The sequence below is a fragment of the Megascapheus bottae genome, chromosome 3 (genome assembly GCF_031878675.1).
Source record: "Megascapheus bottae isolate mThoBot1 chromosome 3, mThoBot2.hap1, whole genome shotgun sequence".
Classification (NCBI taxonomy): Eukaryota; Metazoa; Chordata; class Mammalia; order Rodentia; family Geomyidae; genus Megascapheus; species Megascapheus bottae.
The window spans coordinates 919,759-947,293 of record NC_143511.1 but is presented as its reverse complement, the minus strand read 5'-3'; the positions used below and the strand labels follow the sequence as shown (position 1 = coordinate 947,293).

General features: G+C 35.8%; 1 protein-coding gene across 8 annotated transcripts in view; it reads right to left on the bottom strand.

The window, feature by feature from the left end:
- Agtpbp1 (ATP/GTP binding carboxypeptidase 1) overlaps positions 1–27,535 on the bottom strand; it is a 169,686-nt gene that overhangs the window by 37,028 nt on the left and 105,123 nt on the right. For all 8 annotated transcript variants that reach the window (XM_090329444.1, XM_090329442.1, XM_090329440.1 and 5 more), the window contains 8 exons: positions 20,752–20,839; positions 18,153–18,297; positions 12,376–12,529; positions 11,193–11,373; positions 9,746–9,875; positions 8,749–8,880; positions 8,442–8,618; positions 6,889–7,049 (listed from right to left, as the gene is read on the bottom strand). In XM_090329444.1, the coding sequence (XP_090185570.1) occupies positions 6,889–7,049; positions 8,442–8,618; positions 8,749–8,880; positions 9,746–9,875; positions 11,193–11,373; positions 12,376–12,529; positions 18,153–18,297; positions 20,752–20,839 (1,168 nt within the window). The remainder of the gene's footprint in view (positions 1–6,888; positions 7,050–8,441; positions 8,619–8,748; positions 8,881–9,745; positions 9,876–11,192; positions 11,374–12,375; positions 12,530–18,152; positions 18,298–20,751; positions 20,840–27,535) is intronic.

The window sequence follows — 27,535 nt, the reverse complement described above, 5'->3', positions numbered from 1 at the left end:
GGCAGTAGTAATGGCATAAACACTGAGTAAGAGTAGGATGAGCAAGACAGGCGAGGAAGTTGTTGTTGGCTCATGCAGGACCTCAACTGAAAGCATTTAAGCGTGAAGGTGAGTACTTCATACAAAAAAGCTGAAGGACCCGTACAATAAAGGGAGCAAGACCAGTCTGAAGGTTGTGGAATAGTCCATTAAAGACACAATAGTAGCATTAACCTAGGTCATAGTAATGATGGTAAAAAGGGAAAGATCTGAGAAATAAATACTTCAAAGGAGAAGAACAAAAGGGAAGGATCTGAGAAATACTTTGAGGGAGAAAGCAAGACATTCTAGTAGTGAATGTATTAGATTAAGGCAAGAGAAGAGGAAGAGAAAAGAGACAGAGAAAAAGATGCCAATAATATGATATAATCATATAGGTAAGGATGAACAGGTTTGTTGGGGGGGTAAAGTAGGAGAGCAGAGGTGACAAGCTGAGTTTTAGATGTTAATTTTGTGTCTCACGGCATGTAATCAAGTGGGAAGTTAAGGCAAAGGGCTGAAACTGAGGAGAGGTGTCTGGAAATTGTGAAGTGACAGAAATGACTTATCACAATGGAAAGCAGATAGGATAAGAAGGTATGTAAGGGAGAGACAGACAGAGCAGAGGTGGGAAAGGGAGAAAGAGAAAGCAAAGAAAACTTTAAAACCCTGAAAAAGGAAATTAAAGCAGAACTAAGGAAATGGAAAAACCTCCCATGCTCCTGGATTGGAAGAATCAACATTGTGAAAATGACAATCTTGCCAAGGGCTAACTACAAATTCAACGCAATACCCATCAATATCCCAATGGCATTCTTTAAAGAAATAGAAGAGGCAATCCAAAATTTCATATGGAATAATAAAAGACCCCATATAGCAAAAACACTTCTTAGCAGAAAGAACAGTGCAGGAGGAATTTCAATACCAAACTTTAGACTCTATTACAGAGCAATAATTATCCTAAAACAGCTTGGTACTGGCACAAGAACAGACCTGAAGACCAATGGAATAGAACTGAGGACCCAGATATTAAACCACAGACCTATGGCCACCTAATCTTTGACAAGGAAGCCAAAAAAATAGAATGGAAGAAAGACAGCCTCTTCAACAAGCTGTGCTGGCAGAACTGGTTAAGCACCTGCAGAAAACTAAAGTTGGATCCTTCTTTGTCACCCTGCACTAGAATTAACTCCAAATGGATCAAAGACCTGGAGGTAAAAGCTGACACACTGAAAACTTTACAAGAAGGAGTAGGAGATACACTAGGCCTCCTTGGCACAGGTTGAAACTTTCTTAATAAAGACCAAGAATCACAACAAATCAGAGAAAGGCTGGATAAGTGGGACTGCATTAAACTGCAGAGCTTTTGTATGGCAAAGGACATAGCTAGTAAATTAGTTAGGAAGCCTACAGAGTGGGAGAAGATCTTCACCAACTACACAACGGACAAAGGCCTCATACCTAAAATATATCAACAGCTCAAAAAATTAAATCACTCCAAAACTAATCTCCAAAGTAACAACCATCCCATTAAAAGATGGGCCAAAGACTTAAAGAGAGTCTTCTCTGAAGAAGAAACAAAAATGGCCTATAGACACATGAAGAAATGCTCAACATCTCTGGTCATAAAAGAAATGCAAATCAAAACAACTCTAAGATTCCACCTCACTCCAGTTAAAATAGCCAGGATCAGGGAAACTAATAACAGGTGCTGGAGGGGATGTGGCCAGGAGGGATCACTACTACACTGTTGGTGGGAGTGCAAACTCGTTCAACCACCATGGAAAGCAGTGTGGCAGTGCCTCAAAAGGCTAAAACATAGAGCTTTCCTATGACCCAGCAATTCCACTACTTGGCATTTACCCAACTATCCAGAAACTAGGGCATACTAAATCCACTAGCACATCAATGTTCATTGCAGCATTATTCACCATAGCAAAGATATGGAACCAACCTAGATGTCCCTCAGTTGATGAATGGATCCACAACATGTGTTATTTGTACACAATGGAATTCTATGCTGCTGTCAGAAAAAATGACATCGCCCCATTTGTTAGGAAATGGAAAGACTTAGAAAAAATCATATTAAGCGAAGTTAGCCAGACTCAAAGGAACATAGGCTCAATGGTTTCCCTCATTTGTCATAATCAGTAGAAACCTTGGGCTCTACTAGCAGAGATCTGCAATAGAGCAAAAACTTGATACATAAGGCCATATAGTATGAAGCTAATTGAATGGACCTCTAGGATATTGAAACAAAAGCCATATAACGAATGATTGCTGTCCGTAAGGTGCTATGTTATCTCTCATCTCTTTTGCTGTTCCTTTGTTATCTCATATTGTCACAATATCTCACTTTGTTATCTGATATATTGGATACATTTGTATTTGGTTACTTGAAATTGGACAGAGAAGGGGGAAAACCAAGAGGGGGGTGAGGGGGAAGGTAATGGGTACCAAGACATGTGAAAGGGTATCAATGTATGTGAATTAATGCACCTTCTATCTGGCAAATATCATGTAACCCTTCTATTAATTACAATAAAAATATATGAAAAAAAGAACAAGATAAAGTAGAAATGCTTATTGGAAAGTTTGTAATCCTCTGTAACCCCTTTTGTTACTCCAACAATAAACTCAAGTGACCCATGTTATGTCCACTATCATTTGCATTTACAAGATAATTGTTGTTTGAGACTATTGATTCAACAAGAATATCAAAAAGGTAGGACAAAGAGGTAAAGATAGGAAGTACATTAAATCCCATATAATATAATAAGAATTTATATCTATTTACAGTTTCTAGGAAAAAATAAGTGTAATGAATAACCAAATATTAAGAAATGTAACACAAACCAGGTACCTGTAGCTTACGCCTGAACTCGTAACTATTCAGAAGGCTGAGATATGAGGATCAAAACTGAAAGCCAGCCATGTCAGGAAAAGACTAATGCTCATCTTTAATAAACTACCCAAAAGCCAAAAGGGGAGCTGCGGCTCAAGAAGAAAAGTAGTAGCCTTGATCAGAAAAGCTCAGGGACAGCACTAAAATCAGAAAGGACAGTAACTAGGAGGAGAAAAGCTCTATTAATCTCTGATAAAGAAGAATAAGCTTAAAAGCAATAGACATATACCAGTAACTCCATTATGAAGCTGGCTAATTTTATCTTCAACCAATCACAACCTGGACGATTAACTTTCGTTCTTCTATCTGTATCACATGGAAAGCAATGAAAACAAAATAACTAATATATAGTTAAGAAGCATTACACTGAAAAACTGGATTCTTATGACACTCAAGAACCATCTGAGCTCCAGAATCTTCTCTATTATTGTCTCTAAGAGCCCTACATTACCTGCTACTTATACAAGTGTCAGCTATGAGAAGCTTCTACACATTTAGAATTTTAATATGTATTACATACAGGATTTACCAGCTCCCATAGGTCCATTCATACTAATACAGAACTAAACACTTTTTCCCTTAACCCTTCCTTCAACTTTAGGCCTTTCTCAGACTTTATACCTTACCTATGTTAGTGTCTTTCTCAATGCTACTTTTGTTTCCTTCATATCAGCTAATATTTCTGTACCAAATCTTACCTTTTATATTCCAGCTCAAAGCTTATTAACTTAAGAAAATGTCTGCTTAAATTTAGGTTATTTTAAAACTTATTCAGTAACTCTTCAAGATTGTGTGTAATTTTTAGTGCATTCTTTGGTAACAGTGTGACTGTATTATAGGAACTGAGATAACTTTTTCTTTTCCACTATTGGGTTTCTGAGCTCAGAGTCTTACACTTGCCCTACCACTTAAGCCTACCCATCCACCTCTAGCCCTTTTGCTTTTAGGTTCCAGATATTGGGTCTCAACACTTTTCTGTAGGGCCATCCTCAGACTGGGATCCTTCTGCTTCTGAGTGGCTGAGATTACAAGTATGATGTTTGTTGAAGTAGGACTTCTCTCTTATTTTTGCTCAGACTAACCTTGAACTACAGTCTTCCTATCTTTGTCTCTCAAGCAATTAGGATTATAAAAATTATTTTTTAAAACTCTTCTTTGGCATGTTGGGACCTGAGAGGGATGAGGAAGATTTTGAGAGCAGTGGGGATGGGAGATTGGTAATACATATAAGTAAATTTATTAACGATAATAAATACCAAGTTTTTCATTGTTGGGGTGGGGGAAGGGAAATGGGGACAAAAACATGAGAAGGGGTATTAATGTATGTGAGGTAATGCACCTTCTATCTGGTGAATATAACTGTAACCCTCCTATTAAGTACAATTTAAAAAAAGAAAAACTATTTTCAAACAATAACAACAAAAAACTGGAAGTTTTTATAAATTTGAAAACTAGATTGAACCCTTATGTGCAGGCTTGTAGTCAAAAGTATCACTATAAATTGAGTTTTCAGATTTCTGAGTATGTGCATTCATGTGTATATATGTATGTTGTATATGTAAATATTTAAGTATATTAATACCTGTGACCACTTGAGAGAAATGGTGACCAGTGATACCAAAATTAAATACAACTTGTACCTAGACTTTTATAGAAATACCATTTTCTACCAAAGTCATCAGGAAATCTTGAATAAATGAGTTATTCTAATTGGATAAAATACTTGCAAAGATGAACCTGGAAATCCTGCTGTACTGGAAGGTACAAGTCAGACATTTCAAAAACATTCGCAAGTTCAGACAACCAAATCAGAATAATGAGCATCAAAAAATATTATAGTACCACCAAATTAAAGTTCAAATTGTAAGTCCAATGTATATATACATATACATATACATATATATAATTTTAACAAATACTTGAAAGTTAGATGAAAAACTGGATACTTAACATGGTCACAAAGTACATCCCATTAAAATACTTACCAAGTACCAAAGAGGAAAGCTAACTTTAAGATGAAGAAAACTGGCAAATCCATCTTTTCCTTTGCCATGCTCAGTGTGGGGCTTGAACTCAGGGCCTCATGCTCTTGCTTAGCTTTTTCCATACAAGGCTGAAGCTCCACCACTTGAGCCAACTCTATTTCTAACTTTTTGCTAGTTAACTGGAGTTAAGAGTCACTTGGATTGGTCTGTTGGGACTTGCTTTGAACTAGAATCCTCAGACCTCAGCTTCCTGAGTGACTAGGATTATAAGTGTTAGCTACTGGTACTCAATGGCAAACACCATCTTAATTAAGGATCAAAGTGAATGTTAAAAATGGAACATAATAAAACTATACACTACAACAGAATGCAATGAAACAAATACATTACCCATAATATTCTCGCTAAAGATGCATAATCTGAATACATTAACAAGGAGACAGACCCAACTCAGATTGAGAACCTGTAAATCTCGAAAGCATTGGGATACACACTTCAAGGAACAATCCAAGATTTGATTTGAAATGAGGAAGAAGAATGACAGCATGGAAGAAGTGGCTGGTTATTTAACATAAGTCCGTAAGATACAGTACATTTCAAGTAAAACCACTTGAATTTACAATTGCCTTTTGTCAGATTTGTGTTTTTATGTACATAATATGATAAAACTAGTACTCAACTTTTCTTGTGTCACAGTCCCTGAAATGATAATTTTAGTGCATTAAATATAATCACAAAGAAAACCAATTATGTTGGAATTATCAAAATATTAAAAATTATATGTAACATAGCAATATATATAGCAATACATTTCCTATGTTTTTCTTTCAAAAATATATATCTGAGTTGGGATCATGCCTGTAATCCTAGCTATTTAGGAGGCTAAGATCTGAGGATTATGGTACGATGTCAGCCTGGGCAGAAAAGCCTATGGGACTCATCTGCAATTAAGTACCAAGAAAGCCATAAATGGAGCTGTGACTCAAGTTGTAGGGTGCTATCCTTGAGCAAAAAAAAAATGCTTAGAGAAAGCACCCAGGCCCTGAGTTCAAGGACTGGAGTGTGCACATGCCCAAACACGCATACATTTGCAGTAGAATGCCAGTTATTCATACCTATGATTATAGCTACTCAGAAGGCTGAGATGTGAGGATCACAGCTCAAAGCCAGCCATGTGAGACTAGTCAAGGGCCTAATAACTACCAGAGTTATAAAGTATTAATAACCAAAATGGTATTTGGGGATATGTAAAGCAACTATGTGTCTGAGGTCTGTAGATAAATAGCACATGAATTAAGAGCAACTTCTAACTAGTAATATGTGAATTCATTTGTGAACACTTCGAAGAAAGCAGAACTGTTAGTGATTTATACAAGTTAATGTCTAAAAACAAACAAAAAACAAAGGTTTTATAAAGTGGGACTGTTCTTACCCATTTACACCAAACCATAAAACTCAATAGTTTAGCATTATGAGTTATTTCTTGAAGAAGTAATTTCTTTGGAACTAATCAGATTTCAGATACACTGAATTTTTAAGAAAAAGATTATTTCAAAAAGTTTGACAAATATAAAGTCAAAGAAAGGGATGTTAAATTTAGCTGTTTCCATTACATATAATCAGATGGTTATTCAACCAGCTTTTCTGTATACATAGATAACAAAAAAAAAATCACTTCTGAAGTAAGAATCCTGACTCTAAGTTCTCTTAATTTAAGATCTTATGTAAGTGGATAACCATTAAGAAAACAATTAGGATTAAAGAAAACAACAAAATATAATAAAAGTATTTTTAATTAAAATCTTCAATATTAAAAGAATCAAGTTTATCATCGTAATTTCTGACAAATATTAGATATACAAATTTTTATTAATTCTAAGCTTGCTCTTGGTTATCAAAATCTCTGTGCTTTTCCCACATTTACCTATTCTAATGAACTTCAACAGTACAACATAGTGTCATAAAACAAGTGTGTCCTACCTGGTTACTTTACAGCTTGATTCAATTAAGTCATTTTCAAAGTCAAGCAGGCTAGAGGGATGATTGTATTCCAATGGAGAGGTCAGTCTTTTCAAACGCATTAGACCAACACAAAATTTGGCTCCCATTTCTTCCAATTCTCGAGTACCAATCTGCAAACCCTAGAAATAAGGTAGTAGTTACACACGTAAGAGTTAGCTCTCCTTCTGTTTCATCTCATTTAAATTATTAAAAAGAATTTATAATTACATAAATAACATTAAAAGGATGATATGGAAAAAGGACCTTATACTGTAAAGTTCTTAACAACCTGAAATTACGTCAGGTTACTAAGTGAATTGTTCTAAAAATACATTTCTAAAATGCATACTCAACTCTGGCTTCTCTACAAATCACAGATCATTTTACCAATATGTCTCCTCCTATTCGGTATGGAGCAAATTATTATTTTTTATATTTTTTATTGTAATTAATAGAAGGGCTACATTATATTCACCAGATAGAAGGTGCATTACTTCATATACATTGATACCCTTTCTCGTGTCATGGTCCCCATTTCTCTCCCCCACTCCCCCGTGAAGCAAATTATTTTCATACTGGGGAGAACATAAAGTTTTATGATTGTTACTTTTACAGTGTGAAACTGTATTTCAACAAAATCTTAACAGTTCCTTGTAATCCAACATTGTGGTTGTCAGTATTGAATATTACATACAGTCACAGCTCCTGTATATATGCTTGAATATTCATTACCATATATATACTAATATTGCATTATTTATTTATAAGTCAGTGAAAAACAAAAGAAAGTAACTATCATTAAAAAAAATAAAATCTGGGCTAGGAGTTTAGCCTAGTGGTAGAGTGCTTGCCTAGCTTACACGAAGACCTGGGTTCAATTCCTTGGTACCACATACATAGAAAAAAGCAGAAATGGTGCTGTGACTCAAGTGGTAGAGATCTAACCTTGAGAAAGCCCAAGGACAGTGCCCAGGCCCTGAGTTCAAGGCCCAGGACTGAAAAAAATAATAAAAATAAAAAATAAAATCTAAGTAAATAAAATGTAAGAATACTCATTTCAGGTGGGTTCCAATGGTTCACTCTTACAGTCCTGCTACTCAAGAGGCTGAGATCTCAAGATCTCAATTGAGGGCCAACCCAGGCAGTCAAATCTGTGAGATTCTGATATTCAATTAACCAGGAAAAAAAAAGCCAGAAGTAGAGATGTGGCTCAAATGGCAGAGCATCATCTGTGAACACAAAAGCTAAACAACAGCATGAAACCCTGAGTTCAAGCCCCCAATACAAGCAGGCAGGCAAGCATACATACACACATACATACACACTTAATCAGATGCAACCAAAACTTAAGAGTATCAAACAAGCTATTTAGTTCAGAGATATTTAAGAAAATATGATATTACAGATGATTCAATACTATTATTGCAAATTACTTACAATTCAATTTAAAAATGTACATTTAATGTATCTACTTTAAAACTATGAGCATATATATGTCACTACTGTATGTCTAGAGCTCTTGAGTTGTTCACCTTGTATTTTCCATGATCACAGCCACACAAAGTACTCTCCATGGTGTAACTTCTCTGCACTCCTATTTCCCGCCAAACTACAACACGTGCTGTGGATTCTTTAGATTTTTCCACTACAAAGCTACAGCTGCTCATGCAAAATGCAGGGGCAATATGGCTCAATATCTTAGGCAATGTCTATAAAAAATAAAAGTTAGAATAAACAAATAGTAATAAATTAAGGAAACACATTGGAAGAAAGAGTCATAGTAGTAATCCATAGCAGAATACAATCATTTAAGACTCGTGAATCATCTGTAATAATTACCCTATATCCCGTGTCTTCCACAACATCACAGGAACTTGCACTATCATTGGTATGCCACACAGTTTCCTTGATACTGCAGCCATACATAAACACATTCTTCTTTCGGGAATGGCCATGATAATCACAATATACCTTGGAGGATAATAATTAGAGAATTAAAAGCCTACAAACACACAAATTGCCTAACAAAAGTAGTTAATATGAAACCAATGAATGAACATCTCTATGTCCCTTGGTCTTTTCACTATAAAAGAGTCATCATATAATAATAATTCCTTGCAATAAAGGATCTATAATTAATTCTAAAGAATAGCTAACTCCTTTGAAAGTGTTACATCAAGCAACAAGTGCTTTTTGCATATACTACTTACTATTTAAAATGTAAGTTCAATTTTAAATGCTTTCATGAAAAAAATTATTGAAACTTTTCAGTTTTCTTTTTAAAGATGAAAAATACGGTTCGAATATCAGTTTATTTCCCCTCTCCTTACAACAGGTGTTTCTTTTTCCCAATGCAACATTAAATACTTTAAATATATATAAGATCATTCTAATCAAAGCTAGTTATATACATCTAACCCAGCACAGCCTCACACTACAACTGTTATACTTCACATGTGTGAATCAGAGACATCCATTTTAGAATTAATGAAAAAAAGTCCGAAATAAGCTTCTACTACTAGCCTGTTCAAACAATAAAGTTAAATATTTAAAGTTTACAACTAGGAGCTACTAATATTCTCAGTCAAAAAAAGAAAATGATTATGAGAATTATAAATATCAAGCTGATAAGAATATGCTACACTAATATACTACAATTTTTATAAAATAGAAAAGACATTTTAAAGAATTCTTTTGAAACGATTATTGTTTAAATTTTAGAATCAGAAAATCATATATTAAAATATTTAGCCACTAATCAAATTAATTGATTAACCACTAATCAAAGAAAACCATTCTGATTATACAGAATAAAAAAAAAAATACTGCCACCTACCAGAGGCAAACGTTTCACTGCAGCCAGGTACTGTAGCAGCCCCTTTGCATGGTAAATTGTAGGATGTAAGTCTGGATTTGGACTGTGCCACTGTCTGTTCAAATCCTCTCCACTTAAAGAACAACGATGACTACACATAAACAAACACAAAGGTACAAAACATTGGTACCAGCATACCTTATATGCATTTCTGACTTAATTCTATGATTATATTCTATAAGTATTCAAATGGTATAGAATGGTATAGATAGTGGACTCAACTTAATAAATATTTATTTGATGAATAACATAGTGTATTAAGTATTTGTTATGTGTAAGATCTTAGGTTATTTATAAAGTGGGAGGCTCTCAAATTTGTAACAAAAAATCAATCTATAAGAAAAATTCTCAATTCTTAGATTTTGGTCAATACTTCATAAAATGTATTCATGTTCATATTTTCCATTCTGACTGCATAATAAGTTATATCCTCTATATCTTGACTGAAGTAGTGTGTAAAATAACAAACCCATCTTCTGAGAAGATGAAAGTATGCATTCTTATAAAAACATAAGTACACTTTCATTTATTCATGGGTATTAAGTATTTAAGCCATCAAGCAAAAATCTTCAGTAAACAAACTGGAAACTGTAACAGTATAATGTCTTTGAATTTAAAATAGATACATTTTGGTTCTTTAACATATTAACTAAAAAATCTAGATTTAAAAAAGTCTATTTTCTAAAATTTGAGAACTATTCATATTACTTCTACTACATAAATAGTGTTAGCCCTATCTTTGGAGATGTTTCAGAAACACTATACAGATATCAGTCGAAATGATGAAATAAATCTGTTATATTTAATATAAGACAACTTCACTTAAAAATGATTTTCTAAGACTGCTAATCTAAAGAATGCCTCTGTGAGAAACTGTATTTCCTCCTATCAGGAAGAAGTTAGCAAATGGGCTTAACACTCTCTAGCAATGGAAAGAGATCCCAGATGATTTAAAATCACAAATGGGAGGGAAGAGAGACAAGGAGGAAGGAAAAGAGGGAAGGAAGGTTAGATGGAAGGAGGGAAAGAAGGAGGGCGAGAGGGCACGCAGAAAGACATACAGACAGACAATTTGGGTAAGAGTAGTGGAAGGTAGGTAGATGAATAGAAAGAAAGCACATTTTTAAAGTCCCAATTCCTGACACTGTGATTTTTCTGAAAAAAATGCAAGGCATTCTGATTTTATGGAACACATTCTAATAGATTCCAGTTTTTTTTTAAGTTTGTACTACTAGTTGATGAAAAATAATTATCATTTAAAAGCTATCATCAACAAATTCCCCACTAAGAATTTCTTCATTCTAGGACAATCACTACTTTTCTGAATTAACATGAACACTATTTCAACAAGTTTATGTATGACCAGCTCAATAATCTATGATATTTCTCTAACTATTGCTTAACTTACTTTCCGTTGATGACACCATCTGGATTTAGCATAGGGACAATTTTGAAAATATAGGATTCTCGTAAGCTCTGAGCAGTAGGGTTATTACTTGTGAGATACTCCAATGTTCCTTTCATAACCCAACTTGCATTAGTTTCTCCAGGATGTACCCGAGCAGATAAGAAAACATAAGGGCGATTTCCTAAGGTACACATAAAATCTCAAATTAAAATGAAACAGCTACTAAAAGTTTGTATGACATTTCACTTTGGGATGTTAGAAGTCTACTTTTCCCTACTTATGAATTCTAATATAAACTCACAGTGGAAGTCACTGTGCACAGATACGTAAAACTACTGCAATATGTCTTATAAAGAATAAAGATACATTATAAAATGCAAAATATAATATAAACTATGTCCTGAAAGATCAAAAGAGCTTTAAATGTGAACATAAGATAATAAACATTATTTTAGTTACTCATTTGCAAATGACTAATCTAACATGTAAAAATAAGTTATTTAATGTAAACTTGATTTTCTTAGTAATAAGTAGCTGGGAAAGTTTAAAATGTAAAATGTTTTCTTATAAAACCATGGGAAAATAAGCAGTAAAAATGACTAACTACTCTAAGAATTACCAAACTAAAGGGCATATAACATATATTTAGACATTTCTAGGTCTACAAGATAATCAGTCATTATTCTCATTTTTATAGAAAGTAGGCTTTTTTCCTGAAGATCCTTATCTTCCTATCAAAATTAGAAAATAATTTTACCACAACTTTATACCTAAGGCAAAATTTAAAATGCATATAGAGAGAAAACTGATTTTCAGTACTTGGTGTCAAAACACTTTATAGGTTTCTGGCTGTTTTGTTTACAAATAAAATTAATCATCCATTTCTAAATTGATGGCATTATTACATAAATTCTTCAAACTATATTATATTTTTACCCTGAGCACAACTTCTAAGGACTAAAAATGATTAACATCAAAAGGCCCTTAGGGAACAGCTCAGGCGTCTCCTCACATGCTATTTGAATATTCTGAGGCCAGAGACAGATCCATGGCTAGTGATGCAACCAAGATTAGAATCTAATTCTTCTGAAGCCTGCTCTTAGTACTGTTTCTATTATAAAATATATAGAGAATAAAAGTAAATAGTAATGACTGAAATTTTGAGTAAAGAAAACAAACTTACTGAATTGACAGATATGTTCATAACAATTAGACTCTGGCATTGCTGTTATAGTCACCAATGGACAACTGTTTCCAGACAGGGTTTCACATAACACATCTCTTCGAAAATAGATTTGCTGAGGATTGTGTGTTGATTCCAATTTTTGAAGATGCATCTTTATAAAAAATTTTAAAGTATATAATCATTTAAAAATTCTTCCTTATATAGAAATAATGCATGGAGATCTCCACATTACTAGAAGTGTAACTGATTCTTAAACTCTTATCCCCAATTCTCAGGGGCAGGTATGGACCCATACCTGTCATTATGTGGGGAACTTGAAAAGGCTGATACCTACAGCATGTATACCATTAATTATATAACACCGACAGCAAGGTAAAGGACATACAACCTGTAATATATACATTATGATTTCAACAGTAAAACAAAGGAACTTGAATCAATATTCTAAATAATCTCACATCTGACTTATGAAAAGCTGTTTTCAAAGCTTTTAGCATCTTGAGACTGTTAAGTGACTATAGACCTGTAATGGTATTTAAAGTGTAAAAAAAGAAGGAAATTAAGTGGTACACATCTTATCAACTTCTTTTTTTGATTTCCAGATTAATATATAGTCACTATAAAATGTCTAGAAGACATTGAGTCAAATAATTTTTTTGGTCGGTTGTGGTGAGGAGCATAGATAAATATATATCTATATTTTTGATGAACCTGTGCTAGCCATCTGCATTTTTTAATTTGTATTGAATTTGTATTTTCTTAACTTGCCTTTCTGCTACTATATACTTGCTTGCTAAGACCTTGAAGGAATGCAGTAACTGTTCTCGTGGTTAATCCACAAAAACCCACTAGTCCTGGACCCCGGACACTCCCGGATCTGGAGAATGAGTTAAGGACCCCTCCAGCAGGGAGTAGGTGACAGAGTACACATTCCAGACCCCCACCCACCTAGGAGTGGGACTAGAGATAGTGGTCATTTGCACCTACAAGGTCGGACTTGCAGGGCCCAGCAAACTAGGGCAAATATCAACCAATCACAAACCTGTTACCATGAAGACCCCCCTAGACCCATATATGGCCAAAAGCCATCCTCCTAAGAATCACCATAGGGGCTCCGTCCAATCAATTCAAAGCACAACAGCCCACAAGACCACCAATGCTTATCCTCGGCCCCTTTCCCACTTTGTGTTAAGCCAATCACTGCTACAAGTTTGGTATGAATTTTCCTTCCTGGTGTATTGATTTGCTGCCCATGTTTACTGGAGCCTTCCCCCTACCAAAGAATGTATAAAAGGTGCTGTAATTTTGGGCTCGGAGCCTCTGGTCTGCACTCGGTTATCAGTGCGCAGAGACCCGTGCTCGAGCTCGTCAATAAACGACTCATTGCAGTTTGCATTGATCTTTGGCCTCTGGCATCCTTGGGGGGGGGAGGGGTCTTCAAGTTTCTGGGCATTATAGTAGGACTTGAACTCTCGGCCCAGACATTGTTCCTGAGATCTTCAGCTCAAGGATACTACCTTACCCCTTGAGCCACAACACCACTCCAGGTTTTCTAGCAACTAATTGGAGATAAAAGTCTCACAGACTTTTTAGTGCCCTGGCTGGCTTTGAACCACCATCCTCAGATTTCAGCCTCCTGAGTAGCTAGGGTTACTGGCATGAGCCACCGTGCCTGGCTTCAAATAAAAGATTTTAAGGTCAGGAGTTTGGCCTACTAGTAGAGTGCTTGCCTAGCATGCAGGTTCGATTCCTGGGTATCATGTACACAGTAAAAAGCCAGAAGTGATGTTGCTCAAGTGGTAGAGCTCTAGCCTTGAGAAAGTCCAAGGATAGTGCTCAGGCCCTGAGCTCAAGTCCAGGACTAGCCAAAAAAAAAAAAAGATTTTAAGACACCCACTCCTTCATCATTTAGGTTATTAACAAATGTAATGCACATGAAACCATTACATGAGACTTTTATATGATTTTTTTCAGTTAATAATTTATATAATACATATATATTCATAATATACCACATATTAAATATGTTTTTGCAAACACAAGTATTAATGATTTTATTACATGTTATACCAAAAATAAAACTGTCAAATTATTTTTTTAGACATTGAGTTGGTTTTTAAGCTTTTGGCAGTGTTTATTCACACAATCACTACTTGGGGGGAAAAAGGCACTGAAGACTTAGGTAAGTGGCCCATATCTGGGGAAAATATGGAATATTCTGAGAATTTGCAATCAGGAGACAGGAACCTAGTCAACTATGGGCTGTAGAAAAGTCTTCTACAAAAAGTTCCATTCCCTTCACATAGAAACAGGACTGGTCCATGTTACTGTGTCAGGGAATTCACACCTGAGGCAGGACTAGCCAAGACAAAAGTTTGCACGATTCTGACCTGAGCTCTCTGATGGGTGAACTTTTCAGAAGGACTCTATGGTGAGGAACTAAGCTCTCAAGCCAAGAGTAATTGAAGAATGGAGGATGCAAATATCATTCCTGGGACCTAATCTCCTCTAAGCTGAACCTTTCTCCCCTTAAGCCAAGATTTGAAGGACACAAATTCAGAGGCATTTAAAGAGAAATTTTGTGCTACCCAGCTGGGCAGCTTTCAAATTCTTGTCCCTTACATTACATGAGATGAAAAGGAAACATATTATAGTACTAAATGACACGACACTATGGTCATTTGGTAAGCATAATAAAAAGATCCTGTATCTTTCTGGAAAAAAAAAAAGTTCCATTCAAAAGTCTAAGAATGAATTAAGGGGAGAAAACAAAAGGAAAAGCAAACCCAAAGGTAAAAGATTAAACAGAACAAAAGTAATTACCTCAAAAGATTCATATAGAATTCATTAAAAAATGCAAAAAGAAAAAAATGAGGGGATAATAAGAGGAAAAGGAGTGAATATGATCAAAGTGCATTATATGCATGAGTAAGAAATAGCACAATGATCTCCTTTGTAAAAAGCAAAACAAAACAAAAAACCAACTCAGAAAAAAAAAAAAGACAAGAAACAGAGGGGGCCAGGAGTATGACCTTAGTTGTAACTGCTTGCCTAGCATGCATGAAGCCCTGGGTTCAATAACTCATACCACAAACACAGAAAAGGCTGAGGTGGCACAGTGGCTCAAGTGGTATAAAACACTAGCCTTCAAAAAGCTCAAGGTCAGTGCCCAGGCCCTCAGTTCAAGCTCCAGTACTCGCAAAAAAAGAAAAAAACAATCAGAGGGCAACCTATCTGGTATACCCCATTTTTCCCAAGTATGTAATACATTTTACTTTCTAAAAAAGTTTAATAGACACATATTTTACTATAAATTAGGGGGAGTGGAAAGTGTGCTACATGAAAACTATAATTCCCATGGGGTATCAGTGGCTTACATCTGTAATCTTAGTTACTCAGGAGGCTGAGATCTGAGGATAGCAGTTCAAAGCTAGCCCAGGCAAGAAAGTCCATGAGACTAACCACTAAAAAAAATGGAAAAGCTCAGGGACAGCACCTAGGCCTTGAGTTCAACCCTCAAGGCCAGCACAAACACATAAAAATAAATACCAAAGCCAGGGACTGATGGCTCATGCCTATAATCCTTGTTACTCAGGAATCGAAGATTCAAAGACTGTGGTTTGAAGCCAACAAAGGGAGGAAGGTCCATGAAACTCTTAACTTTAATCACTAGAAAACCCAATGTGGAGCTATGACTTATGTGGCAGAGCACTAGCCTGGAGCAAAGAAGCTCAGGGACAGCTTCCAGATTTTCTCAGTTTAAGCCCCAGGACCAGTACAAAATAAATATATACCTAGAGATACAAATGCTTAATAAATGGTAGCTCAAACAGTATATAGATACAGCAAAACTGAATAACAGTAAAGAATTTTAGACTTCATAAAAGAGGCAAGAGAAATCAATGCTTCTTTGTTCATTTGTTTTGTTTTCTTGTGTGGTTGGGAATTAAGCCACTTGTGCATATTGTTAAGTTAACCAGATCCTCCATCCCACTGATTAAATGGAATTTTTATTAGGATATTTGCCATAAAGGACTCCTCTTGCCATCATATGGAGAAAAAAAAACAAAGAAGAAGAAAGCGGGTAGAAGTAAATACTAAAATCCAAGTAACAAAAAGGCCTGCAGAAATCAATGGGGAAAAAAAGGAAAGAGTAAGACAGACAGACACAAAGGAAGAAAGAAAATGTAATGGATAGGAAAATTTCACAATGTATTTAAAAGGAAGTATTAGTATATAAACAGGAAAACTAAAATGTTGGAAACATTTTACAAACACAATTCTTTTTTCTAGGATGAATAACCCCTAAAATAGATTAATGTACTTGATCTGATGCTGTGTTATTCCACACAAAAGATTCCCAAACACACATATTTGTTATAGGCTGTGATCTTTATTGAAATACAATGAGTTGGGTACCAGTGACTCTCAACTGCAATTCAAGTTACTTGTGAGTTGGAAATCGGGATCTTGGTTAGAGGAAGCTAGTAGAAAAAAGACTAAGACTCCCCCATCTCAACTAACAGCTGGGTTTGGTGGCATGAGTCTGTCAAATTACCTACTGGGGAGGCTAAAATAAGGAGTATCAAAGTTCCAGGACAAAAACAAAAAAAATGTGAGGCCCCAGCACAACATAAAAAACTGGGCATGATGGTAAATGCCTATCATCCCAGCTACAGCAGGAAGGGTAAACAGAAGAACTGAGGCTCCAACCGGCACAAGAAAAAAAGGAAGACCTATTTCAAAAATAACCGGAGCAAAAATGGGCTGGAGTTATGACTCAGAAGGTAAAGTGCCCCCCTAAAAAAGTACAAATTCTTAAAACTTAGTATAACAAAGAAAAACTATAGTGGTACTACTTTAAATGTCTTTGACCTGATTATTCTCTACCCTATAGATTCACTTTCATTCCTTTTCCTCTCTCTAATACCTTGGGGGCTCCTCTCTTGGTAAACTGCTCATACCCTTCATGATCCTTGACCATTAGGATATTTTATTATGAGAATAAATCTACTATAATTAGTCATTCAATTGCTTGATTCAGTTTGTTTAGTTTGGTTTTACACTGTAAATATTCAAGAATTTCAAGAGGCCCCACAGAGGAACTTTTTAAAAAAATGACATATTCTAAAGAATGGGGATCTACAACTGTATATAGGGATTCTTTACTAATAAAACTTCCATTTTCTCCTACAAAAAACTTCAAATTACATTCACATTTTTCTACTCTTACAGTCTGTGAGATTCAATGCCTCATTAAATTTTACAAATCATGAATCTTAGGTTAAGGAGCTACAGATTTCTATTCAAAGATGGGAAGTAAAAATCATGTCAAATGTCCTTCATAATTCTTTCATTAAGGACCACATTCCCATTTCCCCGACCCAATGTTTCCAATAAATATAGTATTTTCAAAAACTTTTAAACAATAAACCTTTCTTTAACTTTTTTTTGGTCAGTTGTAGGGCTTGAAGTCCAAGCCTGGGCACTATCTGTGAAGTCTTCAGCTCAAGTGCAGTGTTCTACCACTTTGAGCCACAACACCACTTCTGTTTTTCTGATGGTTAATTGGAGAAAAGAGTCTCATCCACTTTCATGTCCAGGCTGGCTTTGAACCCTGATCCTCAGAGCTCAGTCTGCTGAGTAGCTAGGATTACAGTTGTGAGATACCTGTGCCTGGCTTTTTCTTTATTGTAATGTCTAACCAAAAGCAACTTTTCTTCATTTATCCAACACAAATACAATCATATTACAATTTAGGTCAGAGTTCTTACCTGTAAAGTTGAGTATGTATATGGATAATGATAAGCAAAGTAGCAGACATCGTCTTTATGTGGAAAAGTGATGGTGAATGTAATCGTATAATAGGATTTTCCCTTTTGCCCACCTGCAGCAACTGAACTTCTTGAGAAGTGATTTCTGCAATTGAAACATAAAACATGTTTACTTTACCCACTTTAAAGGACTGAAGTGTCTCACAGCTTTTATTAATTAGAACTTTACGAGGAAAAAGAAAAAAGAAAAATTCCATCTATAAAAGTTTAATTTACCAGTCTTTATACAACATAGAGCTAGTACTAATAAAGCAGCCAACAACATTACTTTTCACCTCCACATATAGTAATTAAATGAAGCTATATGATAAACATCAGGGAAAAAATGTAAAATGTAATTCTCTAACAGCCATAAACATAATGAGTTTGAACTCATCTTGTACTACAATATAAAAGACAACTAAGGGACCAGGAGTTTGGCCTAGTGGTAGAGTGCTTGCCTAGCATGCAAGAAGACCCGGGATTGATTCTTCGCTACTACACACATAGAAAAGCCAGAAGTGGTGCTGTGACTCAAGTGGTAGAGCTCTAGCCTTGAGGTAAGCCCAAGGACAGTGCTCAAGCCTTGAGTTCAGTCCCCAGGACTGGCAAAAAAGAAAAAAAAAAGATAAGCATGTGCAGTGACTCATGCATGTAATCTTGGTTACTCAGAGGGCTGAGATCTGAGGATCAAGGTTCAAAATCACCCCGGGCACTAAAGACCATGAGACTCTTATCTTCAATTAACCACTAGAAAACGGAAAGTGGCACTGTGGCTCAAGGGGTAGGGCACTAGTAGCCTTGAGCTGGAGAGCTCAGGGATAGTACTCAGGCCCAGAGTCCAAGCTCCATGACTGATAAAAGCAAAACCAAACCAAAACAAAAAAGACACAAATAAATTGTAGAGACAAGGTTTAGATCTAAATCAGTTAACAAAAACATGTTTTATTTCCACTATATATACATGTTCTACACTTAAATTTAAAGGACTCTTTAGAATTACTAAAGCAAGGCACACCAATTCAAAGTATAATAATTCTACTCTTTACAGTGAAATAAGGGATAATTCTCTGAAACTTCTCTCCGGACTAAGACTGAGCTAATGGTCAATCAGGCCATACCTGGGACCTGGGACTATTTTAACTATGCACACCCTTCTCACTCCCTGCCTCTAATTTTTCTATTTAGCTTGAAGCCAATGTCTATACCACAGAAGACTGCTGAAGATGTACTAAAATGTCATCTTCCTCTTCACCACAACTGTTTGACCTAGCCTTGGCCAGAACTAACCTAGGTCTAGACTTTGGGTCTGGGGTTGAAAACCCTCAGTTTAAACACTGCAACAAATCCCTGCTAAATTTTCACCTTGGGAGATTCTCCTTGTAAGAACCCTTAAAACACTTTTCCCCCCTGTGTGGATCAAAAGGATCTGTAATTTTGTATGAAAACGAGGAAGCTAAAGGAACACCCCCATCCATCATCGGTGACAAAATAGAGAGCCTGAGCCAAGAGTTGAATCTCACAAATTAGGACTTTTCTGTAGAGTGTTTACAAACACACTCGTGGAAAATGTCTCTGAGGTACAACTTCTAACAAAACAGCCTAAGCAGCATTCCTTTACAATACCATAACATCACTGACAAACCACACAAAATTAAATCTAAAACCAGATGAATGTAAAGGAATAACCTGTGTCTTCTGATCCTGATCATGGCAGCATGTCAACTAAATTTCCCATTTCACCTAGGTAGAGCCACTACCACTCAATTAGCTCAGGAGAAGCCTGAAAATGATCTGTATTTCTTTAAAAACCAAAAAGATCAAAGTCCTTTAGGGAGTAAATGAAGCAGGATAAGGACAGGGAAATATTAGATTATTTGTAATAATATTAAAAGTTAGACTCAGGAACTAAAACCAGGAAGTAAACTGAAAAAAAAAAAGGAGATATTAGTTCCTTTCTACCACCTTTTTTTTTTTGGCCAGTCCTGGGCTTGAGCTCAGGGCCTAAGCACTGTCCTTGGGCTTTCTCAAGACTAGAGCTCTACCACTTGAGCGTCAGCACCACTTCTGGTGTTTTTCTATGTATGTGGTACGCAAGGAATCAAACCTGGGCCTTCATGCATGCTAGGCTAACACCCTACCAGTAGGCCAAACTCCTGGTCCTACCACGTTCTTTTAATTTGAATTGTAAGAATAAGGAGACATAAAAGAGTTCTTGCTCATCTACATTTGTCCTCTCCTTAGAAATGTGAAGAAACGGAAAGGTCTTGTCATAAGGGGAAAAAAGGAGTTCTTAAAGGTTACCTACTGCCCCTGAATTCTGGGTTGGCCACATCCATCTTACACAGGGGAGAACAAGGACTAGAAGTTATTATAGGATACATCACCCATACTTCACCTATACCTCCCAGCTCAAAAAATATACAGGCTACAAACAAACTATCATTAGTCTTAGGCTTATTTTTTCCAAGGCACGGGAAGTAGGGGGTATTCTTACCCTATTTCTCCCTATTTTATCCTGTTACAGCAAAATAAATCCTTAAAAGTAAAGAATATTTACTTGTAGTAACAGATGTCACTTCCTATGCGAATCCACCAGGGTCTGGCATTTAGTGCTTCACGAACCGAATACATGAGTGGCTGCATACCTTTGAGAGAAACAGAGGAGGGAAGATTTTAGGAGAAAAAATTCTTTTCCAAATTTCTAACCATGCCTTTAGTTCTACATACTCAGGAAACTGAGATTTGAGGATTATGATCTGAAGCTAGCCTTAGCAGGGAAATCTGTGAGATTTATTTCCAATTAACCATCAGAAAAACGGAAGTGGCACTGTGACTCAAACTCATAGAAAACTAGTCTTGAGCTGAAGAGCTCAGGGACAGTGCCCAGGCCCGAGTTCAAGCCCCATGGGAAAAAAAAAAAAATCAGATGAAATACATAGCGTATTTCCTTCGGCATGTTAGAAAGATGAACCTTAAAATCATCTTATTTAAGTTCCTAAAACAACACATTTGGTTTCTAACTGTATTAAAACTTTATATTAATTTTAGAAAGAGAACTGATTTAACTTTCCTTAAATTTTAATTTACGAATATATATATATATTATTGGTATTAAGTATGTTATATTTATATGCATTTTCTAAGACATTTTCCTTTCCATTTCATTTCAGCAATGAAATGAAATATTCTATAGTTCCATAGTTACCTTTTTTTTTGGCTAGTCCTTGAGCTTGAACTCAGGGCTTGAACACTGTCCTTGTGCTTCTCAAAGCCAGAGCTCTACCACTTCAGCCACAACTCCACTTCCAGCTTTTTCTATGTATGTGGTATCAAGGAATAGAACCCAGGTCTTTGTGCATGCTAGGCAAGCACTATCACTAGGCCAAACTCCTGGCCAAGTTCTGTATTTATCTTATATTCGCATTATCCAATTGTTACTAATTTTACTGGGTATATTTTTTTATTTTTATTTTTGCTGGTCCTGGGGATTGAACTCAGCATGGGGACTGTCCCTGCGCCTCTTTGTTCAAGGCTAGCACTCTACCACTTGAGCTAGAGTGCTATTTCAGGATTTTTCTGAGTGGTTTACTGGAGATAAGAGTCTCACAGACTTTCCTGCCCAGGCTGGCTTTGAACTGCTATCCTCCTATCTCAACCTCCTGAATAGCTAGGATTCCAGGCTCATGCTACTGCCAGGCATTTTACTGGATTTTTAGTAGTCCTCAAGGGTTTTTAGGTATATACTCAGGTTATGTGTAACTTTAAATCATTATTTTCTGTTTAAGTACTTATTTCATTCTCAACTTTCACTGCAATTCACAAAATCACAACTCGAAAAATGATGAATATATTAATAGAACAAATAACTGTTTTGCCCATAATTTTAAGTAAAATTTTTTGCCATTTAAAGCATTATCTACCATTTTTTGCAAATCAGTTTTTCCATGCATATAAAAATGGCAAACACTGAATAATTTATATGTGCCAGCTATTACAATGTTGTTATATATATTAAAACAGTCCTTGAACCTCCCAGCCCTCAGGTAGGGCTGTTATCATTGCCAAATTTTGAGTAGTTTTATTAGTCTTTATTGTTCTTACAAATTCTAGTAATAGAATGCCAAGCCTTTTCTCCTTTAAATCACTCACTCAATAATGTTAATGATTGCCTAGTACAGTCCAAGGAAGTATTATTCATTTGTAATAACTACATTAGCTAATATTTAAAATTCTGATCATGAATAAAAAATTGTTCCTTTTAAAAATTATCTATAGGGGCCAAGAGTTTGGCCTAGTTGTAGAGTATTTGCCTACCATGCACAAAGACCTGGGTTCGATTCCTCAGTACCACTTACATAGAAAAAAAAGCCGGAAGTGGTTCTTAGGCTCTTAGGAAGTAGTTCTAGCCTTGAGAAAGCCCAAGGACAGTGCCCAGGCCCTGAGTTCAAGGCCCAGGATGGGTAAAAATAAATAAATAAATAAATAAATAATCTATAGAAATCTTGGTATTGAGATACCAGCTTCAGACAGAATAGGCAGCCTCAGCAAGAATCAACCAAATGCAGTAACTCAGATTAAATAAACCACCATATACTCAATCTGAAATAGAACAGCTGTATCTGAATGTCTGATTTATTCATGAGTCAAAGGATAAATTTTTATGAACATAAAAAATATGCAGAAAGTGGCACTGTGGTAGAGTGCTAGACTTGAGCTAAAGAGCTCAGGGAGAGCACCGAGGCCCAGAGTTCAAGTCCCATGACTGACAAAAAATAATACAGAACAAGAGATAATTTTGATGCACTGTAGCTGAACTGTAGAAGAGAAGATTAAAATATAAATTTTACAAAAGTGGTATACTAAAACCTATCAATCTTCTTCCCTGAACATATATCAAAGTACTATTAAATTGTCAGAATAACATCCAATTACATTGGCCTCTAAAGATATATAAGGCCAAGGTTTTATTGAGCACATAATCATTATCAACTGCAAATATTAAGAAAGATAAGATATTTTAAACTGTCTTCATCAATGATATAAAATGTTATCACTGAAATTAACAGATAAAAAGGACAAGATTAAAACAGAGTGTGAATATATGCAGGACATCATCACAACTTGCATGTTATTTGGCCTCAGGGATTTTATAAAGAGAAAATACCAGCTACAAAGGAGGGAAATCTTTCTGCTGAAGGCCACTTGGATACTCCAAATATCATACAGGAGCCATGCAAAATTATGAATACGGGAAGACAACCAAGATTAGTTGATGTGTACCAAATAATAGCCTTTAGCTAGACACTCCCCAACTGTTAACTACAGTGAAGGTTTACATTAGCAAAAGGGAGATTAGACACTTGGACTGGAGGATAATGGCTACCACCTGGATTTCACATATACCCTCACCAACTAGTTAATAAATTCAACAAGTAGCACAAATAAAATCACATATTCAGTATTAGGAGACAACAGAGTACTGATTTAAAATTACCTGAATGTACAGAAATGGATAGACATAGAGTAGTCATATAGAAACAATAAAGTAGAAGTAGAAAATTCTAGATCAAAGGAGCTTTTAGGCCAAAATATATTAAATGAATAAGGAGTTTTAAAAAATAGAAATAATAATTCACAATGAAACTGTAACAATATTTAAGATCAACCAGGTAAAAGAGACTACAGGAACACACTTTTTGGAAGGGGAAAAAAAAAAAAAAGAGCAGGAGGGTAACTAAAGCTCCCAGTTAGTAAAAATACAATGCTGCCATCTAGTGGCAATTTAAACAAATTTCTTCCCACTACAAATGCGAGTGATGAAACCGATTATAGAATTTTATATATGACATAAATTTACCATTCTCCTTACAACTAAGGGAAATACTAAGAAAAATAAACATATAATATCTTCGCTGGGCACAGTGGCTCATGTCCGTAATCCTAGCTACTAAGGAGGCTGAGATCTGAGGATCAAGGTTCAAAGCAAGCCCAACACAAAAGGACCTGAGGCTCTTATCTCCAATTAACCTCCAGAAAACGGGAAACGGGGCTTGGCTCAAGGGTAGGGCAGTAGCCTTGAGCTGAGGAGCCCAGGGATATTTTTTTTTTAATGCAAGTATTGGAAAGAATGGACTAAAACATTTCAAAAAACTAAGAAAAACAAAACAAAGATTACCCTTTTTCCCAAAGAAGACCTCTAATCAAACCTCAATCAAAAAGAAAGAAAATTTACAGAAAATGAGTGTTTTCCTAACTGTGTTAAAAATAAAGAAATATTTCCAGGTCAAATTTTCCCAGTAAAAATTTTTTAGTCTTTACCACCATCCCTGAAATGAAGTAAAAATGACCTTGATGACTACAATATTAACTTCACACTTAGTTACAAATGCTTCAGTGTTGAATTCTAACCACAGTACTGGTTCCTTTCTTCTTCTAAATTGTGCTGATATGCAGATAGACAAACCTCCATTTGTTTTATGGACTATAAATCCAACAGATCCAACAACAATTTTTTTTTTGACCAGTCCTAGGGCTTGAATTTAGGATCTGAGCACTGTCCTTGGGCTTTCTCAAAGCCACAGCACCACTTTCAGCTTTTTTTTTTATGTATGTGGTACCTACCTAAACAGACGCTTCTGTCATTTGTACTAATCCCTCTATTTACAAATATACAGGGGAAAAAAAAGCTCACAGTACACAACATTTTTGTCAGAACTTCGGAGGACTCTTCCTAATGTGTTTTTGTGGGTACATTTTAGAATTCACAGATACACTTGAAAGGTGACTCAAAAGCCTGTAATCCTAGACACAATAGAGATAAGTTTTAGTTCAGTACAGGGGAGAAAAAAACTAAAGACCCTATTGCTGAGAAAAGTCTTGGGCCTGGTAGCATATATTTGTAATCCCAGCTGTTCAAGAACTGTAAAGGATAGTAGGCTAGACTTGTTGGAGCAAAAAGCCTGAGTTCCCTATCTAAGAAAATAAGAAAAAGGGGTGAAGGGTATGGTGCAAATGAAAACAAAAATTAAAATAAAGAAGCAGCAGAAGAAAAAAACAAGACATAAAAACAACACAACAATGTAAGAATTTTAAAAAGCTTGAAATCATCTATGTCAAGCCTGGCACTGGTGGTCCATACCTGTAATCCTAGCTATTAACTGAGGAGTCCATAGACTTATCTCCAATTAAACAGGAAAATACCCAGAAGTGGAGCTGTCACTCTCAAGTACAGCACAAAAGCTTGGGGACAGAGCCCTGGCCCTGAGCTCAAGCTGCAGGACCAACATCAAAAAATAAATAGCCAGCACTGATGGCATCCTAGCTACTAGCTACTAGTACAGCTGTAATCCTAGCTACTCAGGAGACTGAGATCTGATGATGGTGGTTCAAAGGCAGCAGAGGCATGAAAGTCCATGAGACTCTTATCTCCAATTAACCACCAGAAAACTAGAAGTGGTGCTGTGGCTCTAAGTGGTAGAGTACTAGCCTTGAGCTCAAGAGTTCAGGGATAACACCCAGGCCCAAAGTTCAAGCACCACAACCAACAAAAATAAATAATAATCAATCAATCTCAGTGAAATTTTAAGAACGCAGTCTCTATTAACAACAACAAAAAAGACAGAAAAGTTATCAAGTTAATTCAAACCAAAACTATAAAAAAAAGAAATGAAGACAAAAGATAGTGAATGGAATGTGAAAAAGTGATGAACATCTACATGCCAAATAACACTGCCTTTAAACAGGAAAAAAGTACTTTTAAAAAATCATCAATTCTTACATAAGGTCATATAATGTGAAGCTAATTGAAAGGACCTCCAGGATATTGAAACAAAAGCCATATAATGAATGATTGTTTTCCTTAATGTACTATGTTGTCTCTCATCTCCTTTGCTGTCCCTTGGTTATCTCATATTGTTATAGTATCTCACTTTGTTATCTGATATATTGAATTTATTTATATTTGGATATTTGAAATTTGATAGGGAAGGGGGGAAAACCAAGACGGGTGGGAGGTTTGGGGGGGGAGGGAAATGGGTACCAAGACATGTGAAAGGGTATCAATGTATGTGAATTAATGCACCTTCTATCTGGCAAATATCATGTAACCCTTTTACTAATTACAATAAAAAAAAGAAAAAAAATAATCAATTCTTCATATTAAGTGAAGTAAGCCAGACTCAAAGGAACATAGGCTCAATGGTTTCCCTCATTTGTCCTAATCAGTAGAAACCTTGGGCTCTCCCAGCAGATATTTACAATAGAACAAAATATAGATTCATAAGGCCATATAAAATGATGCTAAATGAAAGGACCTCCAGGATATAGAAACAAGCCATATAATGAGTGATTGTTGTCCTTAATGTACTGTTATCTCTCATCTCTTTTTACTTGGTTATTTCATATTGTTACAGTATTTCACCTGGTTATCTGATATATTGTATATATGCATATTTGGTTATTTGAAGTCAGATAGCGAAGGGAGGAAAACAAGATGAGGGGTGGGGGTGGGAGGAGGGAAATGGGGACCAAGACATGAGAAAGGGTATCAATGTATGTGAAGTAATGTACCTTCTATCTGGTGAACATAATGTAACCCTTCTATTAATTACAATAAAAAATATATGAAAAAAACTAATGAAAAAAAGTCATGCAAAAAAAACCATCAATTCTTAAGAGTACTAGTGGCTCATACCTGTAATCCTAGCTATAAAGGAGGCTGAGATCTGAGGACTGAACTCAGAGATCATGAGACTCTTGTCTCCAATTTTTCCTGACACAGCACTCCTAAAACGCTTATAATTCTCAGAGTAATAGAGTTCCTAGGAGTATCTTCTGTCCTAATACTTGGCCAGTTACTAATGAAAAACTTCTAAAACCCTTGTCCTAAGCAATGAAGATAAAAGAAACATCTTTGGTTTTTTACTCTTGTCCCTGACAACTCCTAAATACCCACAAATGACGAAGGTAATAGTGAAGTGATCTCTGATTCACAAAATGGTCACTGGAGAGTCCAACCAATGAATTTTCCACACTTTCCAAGATTCAAATTTTCATTCAAAGGCCGGGAGCATAGTCTAGTGGTAGAGTGCTTGCCTAGCATGCACAAAGCCCTGGGTTCAACTCCCAGTACCACATATACAGAAAAAGCTGGAAGTGGTGTTGTGGCTCAAGTGGTAGAGCATTAACCTTGACAAAGCCCAAGGACAGTGTCCAGAACCTGAGTTCCAAACCTAGGGCTGGGGGAAAAAAAAATCATTCAAAAAAGAGGAAGAGTTGAAGACTGAACTAATGGCACCAACACAATAAAGCCTCCATAAAACTCCCCAAATACAAACAATCTT